This window comes from Meleagris gallopavo, chromosome Z (assembly GCF_905368555.1).
Source record: "Meleagris gallopavo chromosome Z, MGAL_WU_HG_1.1, whole genome shotgun sequence".
Lineage (NCBI taxonomy): Eukaryota > Metazoa > Chordata > Aves > Galliformes > Phasianidae > Meleagris > Meleagris gallopavo.
Window position 1 is genome coordinate 55,738,703 of NC_139435.1, and position 21,077 is coordinate 55,759,779.

At 43.5% G+C, this 21,077-nt stretch overlaps 1 protein-coding gene and 1 long non-coding RNA gene across 2 annotated transcripts; one reads left to right on the forward strand and one right to left on the reverse strand.

Moving 5' to 3' along the window:
* Positions 1 to 1,391: 1,391 nt before the first annotated feature.
* LOC146542301 (uncharacterized) lies at positions 1,392 to 20,191 on the forward strand. The gene is made up of 2 exons (XR_014880490.1): positions 1,392 to 1,521; positions 11,834 to 20,191. It is a non-coding gene; the product is annotated as an uncharacterized LOC146542301 (long non-coding RNA).
* Positions 2,767 to 3,813, reverse strand: LOC146542302 (uncharacterized). The gene has a single exon (XM_085213525.1). It carries the CDS (start codon positions 3,718 to 3,720, stop codon positions 2,767 to 2,769), a length of 954 nt encoding a protein of 317 aa, XP_085069651.1. The 5' UTR covers positions 3,721 to 3,813.
* Positions 20,192 to 21,077: the final 886 nt, after the last annotated feature.

The window sequence follows — 21,077 nt, forward strand, 5'->3', positions numbered from 1 at the left end:
GTGCAGAAGGTCTGGCGTGACACAAAAAAACAGTAAGAAGAAACTTAGAAATACTTACTGTCAGGGCCCAGTAGCCCCGTATCAGTGCCCCAGTGGCTCCGTAGGAGTGCTGAGACTCTGGCTCATAGGCTGAACTCCCAGCTGGATCTCAGACCTGCCTCATCAGTGCAGTCTGTGGGCTGTCACAACTCAACTCTGGATCTTTCCCAGCCTGTATGTATGTTTTGGCCACAAGTCCTCACCAATTTGCCTTCCACTCCGCTCTGAGAGGCGCATCTGGATTCTGGGTCCACTTGCTTTTCTCCAGCAGATCACAAGGCACAGTGGACAACAACTCCAGGTCCTCTCGTTCTGTCGCAGAATTCAGGCTTCCAGGACCTCGGGCAGAAATTCTTGTGCACCATCACTCTTGAGGGACAAAGTCATGTGGCGTGTTCTTGATGGCTGACTGGTGTTAAAATGAGGTGGAACGAGCATGGAGGATAGAGGCTGAGATCAACACCACCTGTCTCAGAAAGGCTCCTGGCACTCTGGAGCCAGACGGAACCCACGTGATGGCTAGTAAAGATGAGAGAGTCTGAGAAACTTAACCGAGTCCTATTTCTCAATTCACCACTCAAACCTAAGTGTAAGTAGTGAGAGGCAGTACAAAGTACTCTAGCAGATACTACTCTCTTGGTCTGCATGTTGGAGTTCCTCTCTCTCGGCCTCTAGTTTGGTTTCTTCCTGTGTGGCCTTACAGTATCCTAGTATTTCCTGTGGAAAACAACTCACGTGGGTAGATGCCTTAGAAAATACAGGATGTATTTTCTTCTAGAATTTACTTAACAAATGTATATGCTTGCTCATAGTTACTTGCAGGCATATTGCTTCTCTGCGATAAATGTCCCTTCAGACCACAAGACTTCCGTCACAAAAGCAACCAATTCATCACAACATATCAAAGTTAAGGTAGAGCTTAAGGCTAAAGAGGATTCGGTCCTCAAAAGAGGGGCGCGATTCCAGCACAGTAACCAACCAGTAGAAGCCAGGTGGACACTAGGCGTCCTCCTGCAGGGGAACTGCTAGGTCATGGCTTGCACTGGTGATTGGGCACCTGGTGAAGGGGTGAGGCTGGCCTAGGGAGCGCAGGCAAGTGGTTGGCACTTGTGCTCCCTATGTGAGCGGAAGGGATGGACCCACCGTGGGCTCACGGAAGGGCCAGCCGTTGTAGGGAGACGTCGCGGTTTGGTGATTCCTCGTCGTCGGTATTCCACGTCAGAACATCCTGTTCTGCCAGTGTGGGAGTTAAAGAGTTAATGTTCTGGTCCCGCTTACTGTCCCTTATGGGCACTGTGAGTATCGCGATGGGAGGGGAGGGGCGGCATCCCCGGAGGACCTGGAGGGAAGAGGAAGTGAGGTGGAGCTCCGGCCAGGACCCGAGCGTCTGCCTCTCCTTCGGGCACCGGCTCAGCCGTCTCAGCTCCCACGGAGAAAAGCACGTGCTTCCCTTGCACTCTCGTGGTTTGACTCGTACTTCGGGTACTCTTGTCTCTCTCGTTTGGTTTGGTTTGGTTGACGTAGTAAGTTACCGTTCCTCCTCAGATGGTTGCCGTTGTGTTTTCTCTTTGGTAGAACTATCTGCTAGCTCTCTGCCCTTCCCCCTCTCCCGGAGCGCACGTGGCCCAGGGCCGGCCGGGTCGCGTGGCAAACCGTTAGTAGCCCTTTGTTATTTTTCCTTTTTCCCGGGGCCTGTCACGGGCCCCCTGTCACGGACTTCTCTCTAGGGATAACCCCTTCCATCTAGGGATAAACAGGAGAGCGTGTCTGGGAGCCGGGCTGCCTCCTGCAAAGGGGTGCTGCGTGGCCAGAGAGCTCCTTCCCCATTCCTCCCTCTGCATGTGACTCTGGGCCTACTTGCAAGTAGTTTGCTGGGTATTGCCAAGAAGCTGTCAGAAGCCATTTTGCTTCTGCATGAGCAGAGCACCTCAGAAAACCTGTGCCCAAACGTGGTCAAAGTGAGGAGGGGGGACACCTTCCCGAGCAACCATCAAAGACCCTGAACCCCGTGCGCAGGTGCAGAAGACTCAGTTATGCTTGTGTAACCTTGTAAGCATGTCATATATCAATGGGATGGGTATGTGATGGGTGTGGAGTGAAACCTTTGGGACTGTAAGCAGAAGACAGTGTAAGGACACGGGTGCGTTTGATGTGTGGAGATGAGCCAGCTTGTGCCCTGCGCAGAAATAAAGCAGTGCCTCCTCTGTCAACGTTTGCCTTTGCCATGGTGTTAAGGGAGGTTCTAAAGGAACGGTAACAGCAGCATGGGAGGCCTCCAGGGCCAGCAGAGGTCGGACCTCCCCCGTGCACAGCGCTGACCACTAAAGGCACCGGTAGCAACACGGAGACTTTTCTGTAATTTTATTGCAACTCTTTGAAAGGGTAGATAACAGCAGGACAAGGGGAAATGGCTTGAAGTTGAGGGAGGAAGGGTTTAGGTTGGATGTCGGGGGAAGTTCTTGACAGGGGGAGCGGTGAGGTGGATGCCCCGTCCCTGGAGGTGTTGAAGGCCCGGTCGGATGGGGCCTCGGGCAGCCTGGTCTGGTGTGACACGTGGAGGTTGGTGGCCCTGCCTGTGGCGGGGGGGTCGGAGATTCGTGATCTTTGAGGTCCCTTCCAACCCGGGCCACTGTGTGACTGTGTGGTCTGACAGTCCGAGCCCCTGAGGGCTGGTTGTGCCCCAGCTGCAGGCCCGGCCCTGTTCTCGCCAGCTGCTGGGGCGGTGTCCTAGTGCTGCCGGCAGGGTGGCCTCTTGGCAGGAGGTGCAGAGGCCTCAGAGTTGCAGGCCCTCCTCTTTGGAGCTCGCCGAGGCGCCCTGCATGAGCACTCCCTGCCCGTGCCGGTGCTTGAGGGACCTGGCACTGCCTCCCCCGGCTCCTGCTGGGCTGCTGCTTGGCCGGTCTGCCATGGAGCCGGGATGGACGGAGGCTGGCTGGGACCCTCACTAAGGGCAGCGGTTGAGGGGACAGGAAGCTCCTCCTCCACGTTGTCTTCCCCGGTGCTGCTGGAGGGCTGTGGGCCGGGGTCGGGAGTCTGTGCTGGGGGGGCAGCTGCACCAAGGGCAGCTGCGGGGCTGCTCTCCCGTCCTGCGGCAGCATGGGAGGCCTCCGGGCCAGGCGGATGTTGCACCTGCCTGCTGCACAGCCGCGCAACTTGCACAACGAGCCGTCGCACAAAGCTGGCGGCCCGGCTTTGCAGGGAGCAGAGCAGCCGCAGGGCCAGCGCTCCCTCGTTCAGGCCAAAGATGCGCAGGCTGGAGATGACAAGGTGGAGTGCTGCAGAGGCTGTCCTGCGGTCAGCCCCAAAGAGCTGCCTCAGCTCCTGGCGCAACCAGGGCAGTAGGGGCTGGAGCACAGCTGGGTGCTGGCGGAACACAGATGCCCCGATGGGCACCGCAGGCGCAGGCACCTGCCCTGCAGCCCCTGCTTGGGGTTCGGGAGCTCTCCCTTCCTGCGCAGGCCATCTGACAACGAGCTCTTGAAAGTCGTCGTCCGCACGCACCGAGTGCAAGATGGACTCCACCGTGCCTTTGCAGAGGGGGCACGTGGGCCTGCGCTCAGCCCACTGCCGGATGCAGCCAAAACAAAACTGGTGCAGGCACGGCATCACGTAGCTAGCGTCATCCATAGCGTCCAGGCAAATGGGGCAGAGATGGTCCAGCTCGGTGGCCATGCTGTCCATCTGCTGTGGTGGGCAGGAGAGCGCAGGGGATGAGGGGCTGCTCCTCAGCCCGCTGCTGCAGCAGCAGGGGTCGCGCTAGGAAAGGAAGAGAGGCCACGGTTACTCGCTGACCCCGTCAGCAGACAAACAAGTGCCCGGGTCCCTCAGGAAGGAAACCTTCCCAGCTGGGCTGCCCAGGCTGAGGCGTCCCTTACCGGTTCCCTTTGCTGCTGCGGCCTCCTGGGTGCCCCGGCTGCCTGAGCCAGGCAGGGCGGGGAAGAAGCTTCAGTGGCTCTGGGGACGAGCACTGAGAGCGGCTGTCGGCAGCTCCCAGAGCACGAGACCAGCTCCAAGGCTATCCTCGCTGCTCGCTCCAAACCTCACGGACACGCTCGGCTGGAGTGCGGGCACAAGGCAGAGTGAGAGACTCTGTGCCCGGCTACAGGCAGTGAGGGCCAAGAGGTCACAATCCACTGCTGCGTATGTCACTATCCCTCACGTAGGGGATGGGTGCCAGTGACGTCACAATGGGCGAGCATCATCTGCAGCACTCCAAGCCCAGCAATGGCATCCGGGTTTTCCGTAGTGCCTCACTCTGTTCCTTTCCCTACATCATGTGTAGTCTCTGTTGGAATTTTGCAGCAGTGTTCAAGGCTTTGACTGAAGCTTCTCAGTACCCTGCTTCTTCATAAGCAGTACACCCATTATTGAAAAGACTGCGTTGAAGTTTGTTTATTATTTCCTGTCATGTCTTCATTCCCTGTTTTCAGCAGTGAGCTCACTATGTCAGCCCTACTTATGTTCCTCATCCTTTATCAAGCCATCCATCCAATTTTCTGCAGGACTCTCTCTGGCATGACTTAATTTAATGGCATTTTTCTGACTTCTTCGACCGTGTCCGTCACAATGTACTTATATATTAGAGATTGAAAATCAACACGCCTCTAACTAGACTTTCTAGAATTTGCAGGTGTAATGATGGTAGGACCTTTGTCATTCATTTTAGCTACGCCAGTATAGCACTGCTTACATTGATGCAAAACCTGCTCGTATAAAACAGTTTAATTTTGAGTTCCTCCAGTTCCTTTAACCTGCTTTCCCAAGGCTCCTGATTATTTATTGCTACATTGATGGAAAACTACTAGTAAATCTCTCTTAATAAACGCATTGCTACTAGCAGCATTTAGGTGTTGGGATAGAACAAGTAAATACATGGCATGTGTTTGATGATAATGCCTGCGTGATCCCTCGGTTACCCTTTGGACATATGGTAAGAGGGTCTGGTTTTCACACAGACATTTTTATAGTCATTGGTTATGCATGTTTCAAATGTTCAAGCATTCGTAAAGACATCGGAATCTGCAGTACTCATCAGCTAACACAAGATGTTGCTCGTGTGCTTCAGAAACTAGCAAATGCCATGACACGTATAGCAAAGCTTCCTTTAAGCTTTAGAAGAGATAACCCATGCATTAGTGCTATCTTATTCCAGAATTATTGCACCCAGCAGTGAATAGAGATCTCTCCCTCATTTTATTTGGTGAATATTTATTCTTATTTTTCTGATTCCATTCAGGTAAGTCCTGCCTGAATTGTGATTTGTAGGGAAATTGTTAATTGTTTTCTTAAAACATTCACCCTGTAGAAAGCTGCAATAACCAGAACAGAAATACATACACCCTTCAGTAAATATGCCAAAGTTCATACTAAGCCTTCAAGACAGCATCATTTTCTAAATCAACTTTGTGCTATGTCTGTTGTTATGTGTCTCAAGTTTTCCTCTCTGAGACAAGAAAGTAGATGTGATTGAGGCACCTCTGAGGAGCTGGAACATTTTTTGGCTTAAAGCTTGTTCAGTGACACCTGTCTGGGACATAACCTGCTGACAAGCTTTTGGAGTTAATGGTTAATTACCATGAGCACAGCGGTAAGAGGACGGAAGTGCTCTTCCTCCTGATGAACAAAATGTGGGCACCCCAACAGCTACCGTCACCGTGACAAACAGGATGTGATGCCCCTGATAACTGGGGCAGGCAGGAGTGCCCCTGACAACTAGCTGCTGCCATGGTACAGAGAGGATAAAAACCTGAAGAATTTCAAGGAAGGGCAGGATCCCCACTGCTGAACTGCAGCCGTGCAGCTCAATGAGACGTTGCTGAGCAACTTGCTGCCTCCTTTTGGACCAACAAAATGTTGCTGGATCCTTGGTGGTGCTCTGTAAACTGTTCACTAGAATTTCTCTTTTTACTACTTTCCCATCTTTCTCACATTCCTTAGTTGCTTAGAACTTGTAATAAATCAACTGGACAGCATTTGGCCTCATTTGTTACTTTAGGCTTCCTCTGGGTATATATATATGCATGTTGAACTCCAGTAATTGGATCCAGACAGCACCAAAACAGGAATTTGTTGAATTTTTGCTTGAGCACCCATCTTTTATCTGTTTTGGATACGTTATTTTGCACAGTTTGTGCCTGGCCTTTCCTTTTCTTAAGAAGGTGTTGCCTCCCGCCAGGGGATGTTACATTCTTGAATGTTGTCTAAATGCCTGAATGAAAAGGATAAAATGATGTGGGAGAAGAGTATACTTGAGGACTAAAATTGCTAAAGGTTTTATCTGTATTACAGGTAGGAAGTCTCTTACAGGATATTCAGCTTTCTAAAGTATTGTGAATTTGGGTGAGGATTAATGGCCAGTGTGCAGTCCTGGCAGCTGATAACCTGGAATCCTGGCTAGACGACTTCTCTTCCTTTCCATGGAATGTTGAGGTCACCAGGTGCAATCCGCTTGCTCAACAGGGACACCTAAAGCTGGTTGCCCAGAACCATTTCCAGATGATGCTTGAAGATCTCCAGGAGAAAGGCTCCACAGCCTTTCTGAGTGACTGGCTCCAGTGCTCAGTCACTCTCACAGCAAAAAGAGTAAGGGATACCTTGAAAGACAGTCTTCTCCATCTGCAGTGTTGATTTCCTCATTTTCAGATGGAACTTCCTGTGTTCCAGTTTGTGCCCTTGCCCCTGCATACCACAGAAAAGAGCCTGGCCCGGTCTCCTAACCTGCAGATATTTATAAACAATGATGAAATCCCAATCTTCTCCAGGCTGAACAGTCCCAGATCTCTCAGCCTTTTGTTATGCAGGAAATGCTCCAGGCTTTAATAATCTTGGCAGCCTTAGATGAGACAACTGAAAATCCTGTAATCTTCTACTTCAGCTGTACAAGGAAATAGGAGGGAAGATTTGACCCTTACCAGATGCAAAATGAAGTAGTAGAAGTATTTGAATGATGCAGGAATGTCTTGCCTGTTAAGTTCATAGAGATTTTGGAAGATTTTGAATACCAGAGGTACTTGATTCCTTCTCTTATTTACATTGCTTTTTTTTCATGGTGAGTAGTTCCTACATCACCTACACAACTAAACAGTCATAGACTCTCTAAGGATTTATTGTATTTGGTGTAGAAATAACAATAAAAGGAGTGTTACAAATGTGTGTTTTAATACTGATTCTGCTATGGTTTGGAGTTTTATATTTGTTTGGTTTGATTTAGTTGTTGGGTTGTTTTTTTCTGAGACGGATAGATAGTATCTAGGCATCTAAAGCTGGACAGCGTGAAGTAGACAAACTTTTTTTTTCTCTTCACAGATAATGTCTGTTTAATTTGTATGTAATGATGTCTGAGAATATCTCCCTGAGCCCTTCTGTTGTCAGTCACCCAACAGCAACAGTGACAAATGCACCATTGTGGGGCTAGCTACATAGTGCTGACAATTTTACAGCAACTGAAGGGAGGACTAGCTCCCCAAACACACCATTCTGTTCATGTGTGCTCTGAGTTTTGTGTGAAATATAGAACAACACAATAAACACGATTATCCAGACGGTTCTTGCAGTGTGTTGAAGACAACTTTCTGATGCAGGTGGTGGAGGAACCGACGCGGGGAGGGGTGTTACTGGACCTTATTTTCACCAACAGGGATGGACTTGTTAAGGAAGTAAAGGTAGGGGGCAGTTTGGGTTGTAGTGATTATGAGATGGTGGAGTTCAAGATCCTGAGCGGAAGAAGCAAAGCAATAAGTAGGATTGCTACCCTGGACTTTAGGAGAGCCAACTTCGATCTCTTCCGGGACCTACTTGGAGCTATCCCGTGGGCTCGGGTGTTAGAAGGTAAGGGGGCCTCTGAGAGCTGGTCAGCATTTAAACAGCTCTTCTTCCAAGCTCAGGATCGGTGCGTCCCTGTGAACAAGAAATCAGGAAAAGGTGGCAGGAGACCTTTGTGGATGAGCAAGGAACTCATGCGCAAGCTCAAAGGAAAGAAGAAGGTCCATGAAATGTGGAAAAAGGGTCTGATCACTTGGGAAGAATATAGGAATGTAGTCAGGGCCTGCAGGGATGCAACGAGGAAGGCTAAAGCCTGTCTGGAATTGAATCTGGCTAAAGTGATAAAGGATAATAAAAAAGGCTTCTTCAAGTATGTTAATAGCAAAAGGAAAACTAGGGAGAATGTGGGCCCCTTACTAAGTGAGGGGGGGGTCCTCGTAACGGGGGATGCTGAGAAGGCAGAGATACTGAATGCCTTCTTTACTTCTGTCTTCAGTGAAAAGGCTCTCCTGCAGGAATCCCACACCCTGGAGGTTAGTGAGAGGGTCTGGGGAATGGGAGACTTCCCTTTAGTCAGGAAAGAGGACGTGCGTGAGCGCCTAGGCAGTACTAAGGTCCACAAGTCCATGGGACCTGATGGGGTGCATCCACGTGTGCTGAGAGAGCTGGCGGAGGTCATTGCCGAACCGCTCTCCATCATTTTTGAGAGGTCTTGGACAACAGGGGAGGTCCCTGAAGACTGGAGGATAGCCAATGTCACTCCGGTCTTCAAAAAGGGCAAGAAGGAAGATCCGGGTAATTATAGGCCTGTCAGCCTCACCTCCGTCCCTGGAAAGGTGATGGAACAGCTTGTGCTGGATACCATCTCCAGACAACTGGGAGAAAAGGAGGTTATCAGGAGTAGTCAGCATGGGTTCACCAAGGGGAGGTCGTGCTCGACCAACTTGGTGGCCTTCTATGATGCTGTCACATGCTGGGTGGATGGGGGAAGAGCGGTAGATGTAATCTACCTTGATTTTAGAAAGGCGTTTGATACTGTCTCCCACGACATCCTTATAACAAAGCTGAGGAAGTGTGGGATAGACGAGTGGACAGTGACGTGGGTTGAGAACTGGCTGACTGGCAGAGCGCAGAGGGTCGTCGTTGGTGGTGCAGAGTCTGGCTGGAGACCTGTAACCAGTGGTGTCCCCCAGGGCTCTGTGCTGGGCCCGGTCTTGTTCAACATCTTCATCAATGACCTTGATGAGGGGATAGTGGCCACCCTCAGCAAGTTTGCTGATGATACGAAGTTGGGAGGATTGGCTGACACGCCTGAAGGCTGTGCTGCCATTCAGCGAGACCTGGACAGGCTGGAGAGCTGGGCAGTAAGAAACCGGATGAGGTTCAACAAAAGCAAGTGTAGGGTCTTACACCTAGGGAGGAATCATTGCATGCACCAATACAGGCTGGGGGATGAGCTGCTGGAGAGGAGCTCTGCGGAGAGGGACCTGGGTGTCCTGGTGGACGACAGGTTGGCCATGAGCCAGCAGTGTGCCCTCGTGGCCAAAAAGGCCAATGGCATTCTGGGGTGCATTAAGAAGAGCGTGTCCAGCAGGTCGAGGGAGGTGATCCTCCCCCTCTACTCTGCCCTGGTAAGGCCTCATCTGGAGTACTGTGTCCAGTTCTGGGCTCCCCAGTACAAAAAAGACAGGGATCTCTTGGAAAGAGTCCAGCGGAGGGCCACAAAGATGGTGAAGGGCCTGGAGCATCTCCCCTATGAAGAAAGGCTGAGTGAACTGGGTCTGTTTAGCCTTGAGAAAAGAAGATTGAGAGGGGACCTGATCCAGGTTTATAAATATCTGAGATGTGGCGGCCATAGTGGTGAGGCCAGTCTCTTTTCAGTGGTACACGGAGACAGGACGAGGGGAAACGGACATAAGCTGCAGCACAGGAAGTTCTGCACAAATGTGCATAAGAACTTCTTCACGGTGAGGGTGACGGAGCACCGGAACAGGCTGCCCAGGGAGGTTGTGGAGTCTCCTTCTCTGGAGATATTCAAGTCTCGCCTGGACGCCTACCTGTGCGACCTGGTGTAGGGAACCTGCTTTGGCAGGGGGGTTGGTCTCGATGATCTCTAGAGGTCCCTTCCAAGCCCTACAATTCTGTGATTCTGTGATTCTGTGAAAAGAAGGAAGAGACAGGAAGTAACAAGTGTGTTAATCTTAGTTTATTAAATGCTTTAATATGGACTGAAAGACCTTAAATGAGACCTGTTGCAGTTATAATATAAAAGTTTGGGACAGTTCTGCCAGGATGGTTCTTTTGAAACTGACAGTAGCTCACTGAAGTGCTATTCCCTACCAAGGTCTGGGTGAGGGTGACCCTGTGGTGCCTTAAGAGAACACTTCTCTGGTCACTAACAAACATCAGGAAAACTAATGATTTTCATGTGTATACAGCAACATTCTGATGTCTTCTTTAGTATTTCTTAATAGAAACTCTTTAACAAGTTTGTAAGACAAATATTTGTTAGCTAACTTTTTATTTTAATGGAATTTTCAATAGGAACTGGCATGCTTGGATGAAAAAAGATGTATTTCATTTAAAATCGTTTCTTATTTCATTTACTATAGAAGAATTTTATTTACAAGATATTAAGAGTTGATTTTCCATAAATGCATCAGCTCAACAAAAATGCATTTCCCATACTGCACCTTAATTGCAGTGCCGCTATCATACAAAGAAACACAAGTGTTTTTCGTTTTTACATGTAATTTTAATATTTTTCAGAGGAATAATAATATTAGGTTTAATTGCATCTCCTGCATCTGTGAGCTCAGAGAGAGAAAACTGGTTTATAAACTTTTTGCTTTAAAGCAGGATGCTACTGCCAAGGAGGTGATGGAGACCATATCCTACTTGTTCTTAGCAGCTGTACCTTAAAAATTAAGCAAAAGACATAAACTTGCAGGGAAACACAATAAACAGAAAATGATTCAATACATGAACGATACGCAGAGTTTAAATTCTAATTAATAACAGAAAACAAATATTTTTTAACAAAACACATAACCACTGGAAAAAACAGAAACGTTCAGAATATAGCAAGGAATCTACTAATGATGGGAAGGTACATGTCAAAGTTAAAATACTGCTCTCAGTGAGGAGGCAGCAATGACATGGCCAAGCAAAGAACAGATGTATGTCCAGCATTCATGGACCATCTATTATTAGAGTTTTTCAGTATTCCATTCATTGCAGTGTAGATAAATTAAGCTAGAAATGATAATAGAGAGCTGACTTTTCCCACAGTCGTAGAGAATAGAACAATTCTGAAATTCCATATATACTACTAGTAATAAAGCCATGCCAGCTTCTATGGTATTACATGTAATCTGGGATCGACTTCCAGTAAATGTCCTGTTTTTCCTATTCTTGCATATCTGTCCTACAGGTCCTGTCCCCACTGTGTCCTGTGTTACCCTCAACACATTTCATCCAAACCATCAAATTTCAAAAGTCTACATTCCTTCCACAGTTTTCTTCCAAATTGGCAAAGAAGAACATAAATCTTCCTCTAATGTGTCCTACTCAATTCTTTATTCATTACTTGCAACAAAATTATGCTGATATAATATATAGACCAGGAATCAATCATTGTTAATGACTTAATTATAATGTGGTAACTACTTTTGTCTCTTATATGAAGCTTAGATGGGGGAGCATAATGGGCTGATGGTTTCAAAGGAGCGTACTGTGTTTTATTTGCTGATGGGTCTAGTAACCCTTGGGCTAACAGCTGTTCTGTTTGCCTCTGATGTATGCATTCAGACTGCTTATAATGCAGGGACAAAAGAAAACAACAACAGAGTAAGATAGATGAAGATTAAATTGAACTAAGGGAATTTTGCAAATATGCCTGATTATGTGAAGGAAAAGAAAAAATGTAGAACAAAATAATATTCCCCATACTTTATTTCCAGGAGCCAGCAATTTTTTGTTCTTGACATGAATGTCTGTCTCCTGACATCAGCTTCATTCTCTGTTCATGCAGATCCTTCTATTTGAAATGGCTTGCAACCACACCTGTGTAGCTTCTTTGCCTATAGGAGAAGATCTAAAGTGATGACTTGAAATTCTGACCCACTAAGAAGACTCATCTTGGGTAACTGAGGAGCAGCCAGAAAGGCTGCACCATGCAGAAAAGAGGTTGTTTTTGCAAAACATAGAAGAAAAAGAAAGATTATTACCCCAAATTAAAAAGTAATTATCAGTTTCTAGACAAATTGCAATTGTCACGATTGCTTCACCTTCCAAAATGGGGAAAATAAAAATCAATCAAGTTCTTATTCAACAGAGTTAGTAAGCATTGTAAATGGTGGGTGCAATAGGAACTGGAATTGATTCTGAAAGCCTGTATCAAATACTGTTCAGTGCTTCCATCCTAAATTTTTGTTTTCAGTTTATGACTTTACCATTACCTGTGTTTGATAAAAACTTTCCCTGGGAGTTATCACTTTATTAATAATCCTATGAAACTGAGTCAAAGTCAGATATTAGCAACACCTCAGATCCAAGTTTCAAATGAAAAATAAAAATCAGGGCTAGCACTCTGACAATTAACCATTGCTAACCTATGGTTAAGTTTCATATGCCACTGTTAGACTTTACTAGCAAGTGCAGTAATATTTCCAAAGTTATCATAGTACACTGCTGTCAGAGCATATCATATATTTCCTTTTTTCTCTAGGTGAAATTATTTGTAAAAATTTTCTTTTGAAAACAGCCATTTCCAAGGACGTATGAAGATGGTAAGATACTGGTAAAAATAACTGACAGAATATGTTTTTTCACACAGGAAGAAGTACATCTCTGGAAATATTTGCCAAAATATACTGCAGGTGATAAGTTAACATAAATTCAAGTGGAGGTTGAAATCTGTCAGAGGTTTCTCAGCACACAGAAATGACATCTGGTTCAGAAAAGAAAGTGCTGAAACCAAGAACTTTTTGACAGCTGTCAAGGTTTAAAAAAACAGGTCTACCCTATGCCTCTGAGTATGCAGTGTCCTTATGTCCCTCTGTGGTTTCTGCACCACAAGGGGCTGCCAGCAGCAGAACCATCTGTTCACTGCCCTTTCTATCTCCCAGACTTCCAGGTCTGAACACTTTACTCATGAACATCTCTGCAAGACATCAGGCAGAGTGCCACATCCTCCTTTACTGCCTTGTGCATACACAGAACAATAACCTCTTCCTGTTACAGCTTTCTTTTAGTACAAACAGAAAATATTTGTGGTATGATATAAAAGTTATTGGTTCCCCTCTGTCCCTTTTTCAGAGTCAACAATAATGCTCTTGTCTATATGAAACAGAAATTTACTGTTTCCATTTTATGTAAGCTATTAGGGATGTTGGGAATGAGCAGTGACATTTCAGTTGTTAAATGTTAACAATATGGTGCAGCTAATTGCATTTTAATTAAATCTGGCCACAAAGTGATTAAAGCATTGGTCGCACACCGTGAGACATATAATGCTGTGTACATTGCAGCCCCGTTGAGGACCCACATGTGTTGGAGCAGAGAAATAAAAGGAAAATAAGTACATTCCTCCAGCTTAGTTAAGTTTTCCCTAAGGAATTAATTCATGTGAGTTGAGAAGAAATATTAATTTGTAAGCTTAGAGGCAGAAAGATTAAAGGAATCCCAAAAACAAAGGTTGATAGATAAAAAGAGAGGAGAAGGTTGGGCCAGACTCTAATATCATCAGTAGGTACATTCAAATTTCTTTTTCTCTGGTGCATTAAGCTGTAGTGCTACAGATTTCAAGAACTGTGCCTTTTTATGATATAGAGTCTTTCTCACTCCAGAAAATTCCAGAGGTGAGCTAGTGGTTTTAATAAGATAATTAATGAGTCTCCTTTAAGCTGTCAGTGTGGTCTCTGTGACAGTGTGCTTTCAGATTTTGCGTATATTTCAATAACAAAATGCTATACCTTTCTTATCTTCTTTTGTCTTTTGTACAGGAAGTCCTTGCCAATAATGGGAGAAGAAAAGCATCTTTCCATCAGTTTAATTCTTTATGCTTGAATGATTACTGCTGGTAGTAATATATTGGAGAAAAGGGATATTACATCTTAGCAAAAGATTGGATTGTTTACCCTTTACATCCAAGTAGTGCCTCATGGGAGGACCCAAGTACTTGTTATGTCATTGCAGAAAATTCAGACTATGAAAGGTTTGGAAGATATGTGCCTGCCTACAGTTTTTCTCTGAAAGTGCATTTAGGAGTCCAGTTCTAGAGGTCCTTTATGCACACACTGTATATTAAAATTGCCATCGTCTAATCTCAGAAACCAGAATAATGTCAGCAATCCAGTGCTGACATTAAATCAAATAAATGGGATTGTTTAAACTTTGTAAAAGCTTTGAGATTTCATTCATTCACATTTTAAGTTTTAGTTTCTATCCCCATTTTGCATTCCCATTTCAAGGCAACATGTGCCATGCACAGATTTTCTAAAAAAAAAAAAAAAGTGTCCTTAAGTTCATTGAGCTGGAGCATTTCCTGCATTCCTGGTTTGAAATATCACTTTTTTCAAAACATTCATCTCATAGACATTTTGGTTGTCTGCCCTGTCTTTTCTGGACAACCTTTGATACGATACCAAGGAGTAAAAGGAATCACTTGTACTCATTTATGGGAAAGAAGTCTCTGAATGGCAGCAAAATATAGCAAAATTGCTGCTGATTCATGAGAAAAAATCTCCTGAAAGAGATTTAATTTGGCTTTGCGTACTAGTAAAAGCTTGTCATTCTTTTGGCTGCAGCTCTTTATCTGTATCTCTAACTGAAATCTGATACAAATCTCCTCGTGTATGTTTGTAGTGTGTTAGAAGCAAATGGAAGTTCTGGCTTCAATAGGACTGTACCCTCAGTATTTAGTTTATAGGGTTTTTTTTTTCTTTAATTTTATTTACACGTTAAGATACACTAAAAAATGTGTATAGATGGTCAGTCTCCATTAAGAATTAACTAATATTTACCATTTAACATTTCTCTTTTTGAGCTACAGCCATTTCCCACATGTAACTTACTTCCAGCTTCTGGGCCTGAAGATAATCTTTTGCTAGTGAGCAGCAGAGGAGTACAGGTAAATGCTGTGGAAGAGCAGTTGTTTACAACATATGGATGTGGTTCTTTGAGGTGTGTTGTTTTAATAGATGCCATGATCTTTTCTCCCCTGTTACCAGAATGCTGGGTTAACTGTCCTCTCTACCCTCTTGAAAGTTATCCTGAAGGAGCAATGCTTTATGGAGCTCTGCTCAGGTGTGCTTCTAGTGAGGATTCTTGGCTTGGAGGCAGTGGTAAAGCACTGGAATAACACATCTATTATGTTATATAATTACCTATTATACACTTCCACTGCTGGGAAGTCAGTGAGAGAATTTCACTTTGTTATCAAGCTCTTGGACTTAAGAGCTTTTACTTTCAGTTAGAACTCTTTTGGATATATTATTGTTTTAGCTGATTTTTCTTACGTATACCTATTAGAAATGTTTTATCATTGATACTTTAAAGAAGAATTGGTATTGACAGCCTAAGTCTAAAGTTTACTTGTCCATTTAAAGCCATCTGGTCAGTGAATATTGGCAGTTATTCACAAATATGGTACCTCAGTCCTCAGCATCTTAGTCTGATTTCCTTACCTAAAAAATACATATTCTAAAAGTTTTCATAAATACATAATAATAGTCTGTACGTTTATAAACATGTGTGTGTGTGTGTATTTGTATTTGTACATACATAAAACTTTAAGAGACTTGCTATCATGCTTCAAAAATCAACCAGCAAGCAATCCCCTCAGCTAGTATTGAAATACCCTTTAGGGTATGGTACTCTGCAGTATATTTATAATAAGTTCCTTAAGCCTTCTTTTCAAATACGGGATGAAGATCAGTGCTGCAGAAAGAATGGCATTAGAAATGACTTCCTTTTCCAAAAGAGCATAACAGGGTGACATGTGTTGATGCCAGTACAATAAAACCAATATGAAACCAAACTGGAACTGCTTTCTTCAGAATTGCTTAGAGCTGTGTTTACATAACACAGGCTCTTTTTACTTCATGTATTTTATAATCGCATGATAATAGTTCAGAAGCTAGCTCCTGAGTAACCTGGTGGAAAATCAGCCATGTGTCTTTTGCACATGGAAGGCCTATAGCAGAATAGTGGAATATATTTTCTCACGAAATTAATATAGAGCTGGCATAGCAATGAGACATTGGAATGTCCCATTACTCCTTCTTTTGTTGGTTTTTTTTTTTCAACATATTGTTGCACCTTGCACAGAACTCTGAAGCAGAGATGATCACTTTTTTACTCATTTGTTTGCATTGTGCAAAGATTTATCAGGCTAAATGAATCATTTCTACTGCAAGAAACATAAAATCACTTTTCCCTAGCAGAACAGCAGTGTTGCATAACAAAGGAGTAAAAATGCAACCTGACATTTAACCAACATTAACAGCTTCTAATCATAACAAACTAGAAAAAGTGCAGCTGAGCATCTCTCATGGAACACTTATACTGAGTGAAACAAGAAGTTGTTTGATGGTTTAGAGCCCCATTTGAGAAAGCAGAGCTTTGTTCCCATGAAGTCTGACCCCAGCACAGATCTGGTGTAGCTGCACAAAGGCCTGGAAATGGATCTGCTGTTTTTCCTTCTCATTGATTCCCATGCTCTTGGGTTCATCTTGGTTCATAAAACCAACTGCATTTAGATGGCTTGAAAATACAGCACTATCTCTTTGCTATACAGAATTTTACAAAAGGGCTCAAAATCATAAGAAACACCTTCATCTGGGGAAAGCAAATTATCATTTAAAACATAAAGTATGTTCATATGAAATAACAATAAGATTATTTATGGTTAAATTTTGTTTTAAGAAAGTTCCTTGCTTAGCTTTAGACTAGATATTAGGAAGACATTCTTTACTGTGAGAGTAGTGAGACTCTGGAACAGGTTGCCTAGAGAGGTCGTGGATGCCCCCTCCTAGAGGCATTCAAGGCCAGGCTAGATGGGGCTTTGAGCAACCTGCCTTAGTGGGAGGTGTCCCTGCCTATAGCAGGGGAGATGGAACTAGGCAATCTTAGAAGTTCCTTCCAACCCAACCATTCTGTGATGTCAGTGGCTCTGGGAGCTCAATATAGGTGGTGATTTTAGAGGCATGGGGCAGAAAATCTGTGTAGTTATCTTTGCATGTGCTGGAACTGATTAGTGAATTTGTCAGCTGAGTTCAGAATACAGTAGGTATTTTAAGAGCAATTATATTAGCATTAAATTTAAGAAACTTCAAGAATTTGAAGCAGTCTCCTTTTTTTTTTTCTCTTTTTTTTTTCCCCACTTCTTTTTTTAAGCAAAGTCTGGTTAACCTTAATCTGCTATTTCTTTCAGATGTACTCTGCTTTCATGCCATTCTTTTCCTTGATTTTTTTCTGTTGACCTTGTATGTTCCGCTCTTGAGTTTCATAGCATGACAGTGTGAATTCAACTATTTACCTGGATATCTGATTCACCACAAGAAATACCAGCTTTTATTCTCTTGGTCTGAAACTACACCCTGTTGCAGACTAGAAGCAAAAGTATTATAAAGTTAAACAACAGCAGCAATAAAAAGTTTTTCTCCTTCATTGTACATAAATGGTTTCTAGAGAACAACTGTAAAGTGTTACTCTAAATTTGTAATTTTAATTTCAAAAATGAAAACTATTTCAAGTTTGATGTTATGAGATGTTATTGCCACTCGTTCTTTCTTTGCTTGTTTCTTTTCCAGATACACCAGAAATCAAAAGAGTTGATATTTTGGTGGATGATTTAAACATTCCTAGCTTGGGTTGTTATACCTTTGAGTGTTCTCTTGAGCAGCTTTGACAGTCCTCAGATTTTGCAAGTGTCTAAGACAGGGGTAAACATTATTAGAAATAAATAAAGGTCACCCAGCTTCTAACTATTCATGTGTTGAATCTGATAAGGTTATTTGGATTTGGGTTATTCATTTCTACTGTTTGTAAGAATAATGTGGAGATTGGTAAAAACTGTAACCATTCCAGGGTAAGAAATACAGAGCTGTGTGAGTGACATGCTGTTTTTTTAATAATGTAGAAGTGGTAAGGCTGAAACTAAAGTACAGAAGCCATTTTTGGAATTGTTCTTTAACAATCTTTAAAAAAGAGAACTTCACTGAAATGGAAGAAAGCTTGAAATTCATTTTAAGATGGGATGACATTGTCAAATTGAGAGCTGGGATTTTTTCTCTCATTTTCTGTTAGTTGTGAGCTTAGTCTATTGCAAGTCCATTGACAGCAAACAAAAGATTGATCTGAAAAACTGGCAGAATATTTATGCTATATTAATTATTTTTTAATAGCAGCATGCAAATGCACCCTAATGACTTTTTATTAAGATGCTTGTGATGCTTAATTCTCTCCTTACTTCTCTTGAACTATTCTTACGATGACACTAGTGGTTTGCACTGCCAACATTACTTGCATGTAAATACTGATAACTACTTCCTAACACCGTATCTGTTTTTTCTTCTTCTAATTTTCTTCTTCAACTGTCATGCAATAATGGTACCACCTTCTACTTCTTCACGTGGTGGCTACAATTCTGTAATTTCATATTTTATTACAATCCTTTGCTTGTCTGTGCCTTCTAACACTTCCAGAGCACAAATAAAACACATTTTTCAGATTGGTAACAACTTGTATTTTACCATAAGGTGGAAAAAAACATCTTAAATGGACTATGCAATATAGTTAACTGTACAGATGAGAAAAGGGACCACCCTCTTTTGTTCATGCAAAACTTCCTTTTGATTTTTGTGGAATTTGGATCTTTCCACTTCCTATGTGTCCATCTATTGATTTGATATGTGTCAGTGAAGTATTTTTTCTTCTTTTTCTGGGCTTCATAAACATATCAGAGAGTTTAAAAAGAATTTATTCGTATTTGTAGTTCTGCACTCCTTCAGGGGTTCATCCTATGATTAAATGCAAGCCATACCGTCTTGTGTATATATGTATGTAGGTACTTACATTGTAGGAATTTTCCAGGATGGGACTGGTCCTGTGATCTTTTTACCAGTGGTCATTAATCCTTGTTGGTGAGGGCACACTTGAAGTACTGTGTCAAGTTCTGTGCTCTCCCAGTATAAGAGGGACACTGGAAAGGGTCCAACAAAGGACCACCAGGGCGAAGGAGAGATGGAGTCTGATGAGGAGAGGCTGAGAGAGCTGGGACTGTTCAGCCTTGAGAAGAGAGGGCCCCAGAAGATCTTATCAACATTTACAAATACTAGGAAGGTGGAGCCAGGCTTTTTTCAGTGGACAGAAGGCCGTGGGCACAAATTGGTACAGAGGAGGGTCCCTCTGAGCACCAGGAAGCACTTCTTCTCTAGGTGGGTGACCCTCATTCTGTCCTTTTAGCTCACGTGCTTTGTTTGTGCAGGTAGCTAATGTGTGTTGCCTGAAAACCAAATAAGCTGACCCTTTCTGATTCATCTTTCATTTGTTTTAAAACATATGTGAGCACACACATACAGAGGCTTCTAACTTCCTTTCTGCCTTCACCGTTAATTCTGCCTGTGCAGTTTGTTTCTATTGGACATAGATAAAATGTCCTTATGAGGTACAGATTGGTAAATGCCAGAGAAGGGCAATGAACACTGAATGTAACATGATTATATTCACATATAGTACATTAGCTTGCAGGGACAAGGATTATTTAGTTGATAAATGAGAACAGTCAGTATAAATTAGCTGAGTTTCCGGTAATTCTGAAAGTCACACTGAAAAATGATCTGTACATGTTTTGCCCTGTTCCATAGCTAAAAGTGGACATAAAGAACAAATTTTTTTTTTTTAATTTTTTTTTTCAAAATGATTTTTTTTTTTTTTTCAGAATATGACCTACTTGTGGGATTCACAATGGATGCAGAATTGTACATTATTATGGCATACTAATTTTATTGCTGTGAGTAATATAGGCAGTTATCCAACTTACAGTAATTAAAGCAATCCAGTTTTGCTTTTGCCATTCAAATAGTTGTTGCTGAAATCAGTGGTTTTTAAAGTACAATACAAGAGAACTTACTGCCCCTTTGAAGTATCTGTTCCTTAACATAATTAAAGAAAATGAAGAACCAATTTTAATAGGCTCTACACATCGAAATACACTCTACATATCAAAATATATTTTCTCCCTGCATATATTTGTGTACTACATGTATTTTTATAAGTATTATAAATGTTTTAAATAGCTTTCCTTGTAAGTTAAAAGTATTTGTTAACAACATAATACGCATTGTAATATTAAAATGCTAATATCAGTAATACAAGCATACATCAAGATCATGAATGCCGTTCATTTTTCCTTGTTTTCACTTTTAACAGGTCACTCTGTGTAATTGCAATTCCTCTGCCATCCCATCTCTAGTCTTCATTCCTTTCCAAGAGTATAGATGGTTTTCTCATGTCCCTGCAGCTTGCATTCCTGGGCCTCTGGGTGGAAACTGGGGGAGTAAATCACCCCATCCCTCCCTTCCCCCTTCTCCCCAAAGAGCATACCAAGTCTAAGACTGCCTCATGAGACTGAATGTATGCAAGTCTATGGGGCCGGATGACATGTATCTCAGGGTCCTAAGGGAGCTGTCTGATATGGTTGCTGAGCCACTCTCCATCATATCTGAAAAGCCATGGCTGTTGGGTGAAGTCCTTGGGGACTGGAAAAAAGGAAACGTCTCTCCCATTTACAAGAAAGGAAGGAGGATCCAGGGAACTACAGGCTGGTGAACCTCCTCTCTGTGCCTGGGAAGATCATGGAACAGATCCTCCTGGAAAACACATTAAGTTACATTAGGGATGAGCAGGTGATAGGGATGAGCCAGCATAGCTTTACCAAGAGAAGGTTGTGCCTGACCAATGTGGTGGCCTTCTGTGATAGAGTGACAACACTGATGGACAAAGGGAAGAAAACCAGTGTCATGTACTTGGACTTGCACAAGGCCTTTGGCATGTTCCCCAACAACATCCTGATCTCTAAATTGAAGAGAGACAGATTTGAGGGGTGGACTATGTTTACAAGGGTGGATAGTAAGGGAGAATGGTCTTAAACTGAGACAGGAGAGATTTAGATTAGATATTAGGAGGAATTTTTTCACCCAGAGGGTGTTGAGGTACTAGAACAGGTTGCCCAAAGAGGTTGTGGATGCCCCATCCCTGGAGGCATTCAAGGC

Coding starts and splice junctions, on each gene's coding strand:
- LOC146542302 (XM_085213525.1), bottom strand. CDS start 3,720: ATGGACAGCATGGCCACCGAGCTGGACCATCTCTGCCCCATTTGCCTG.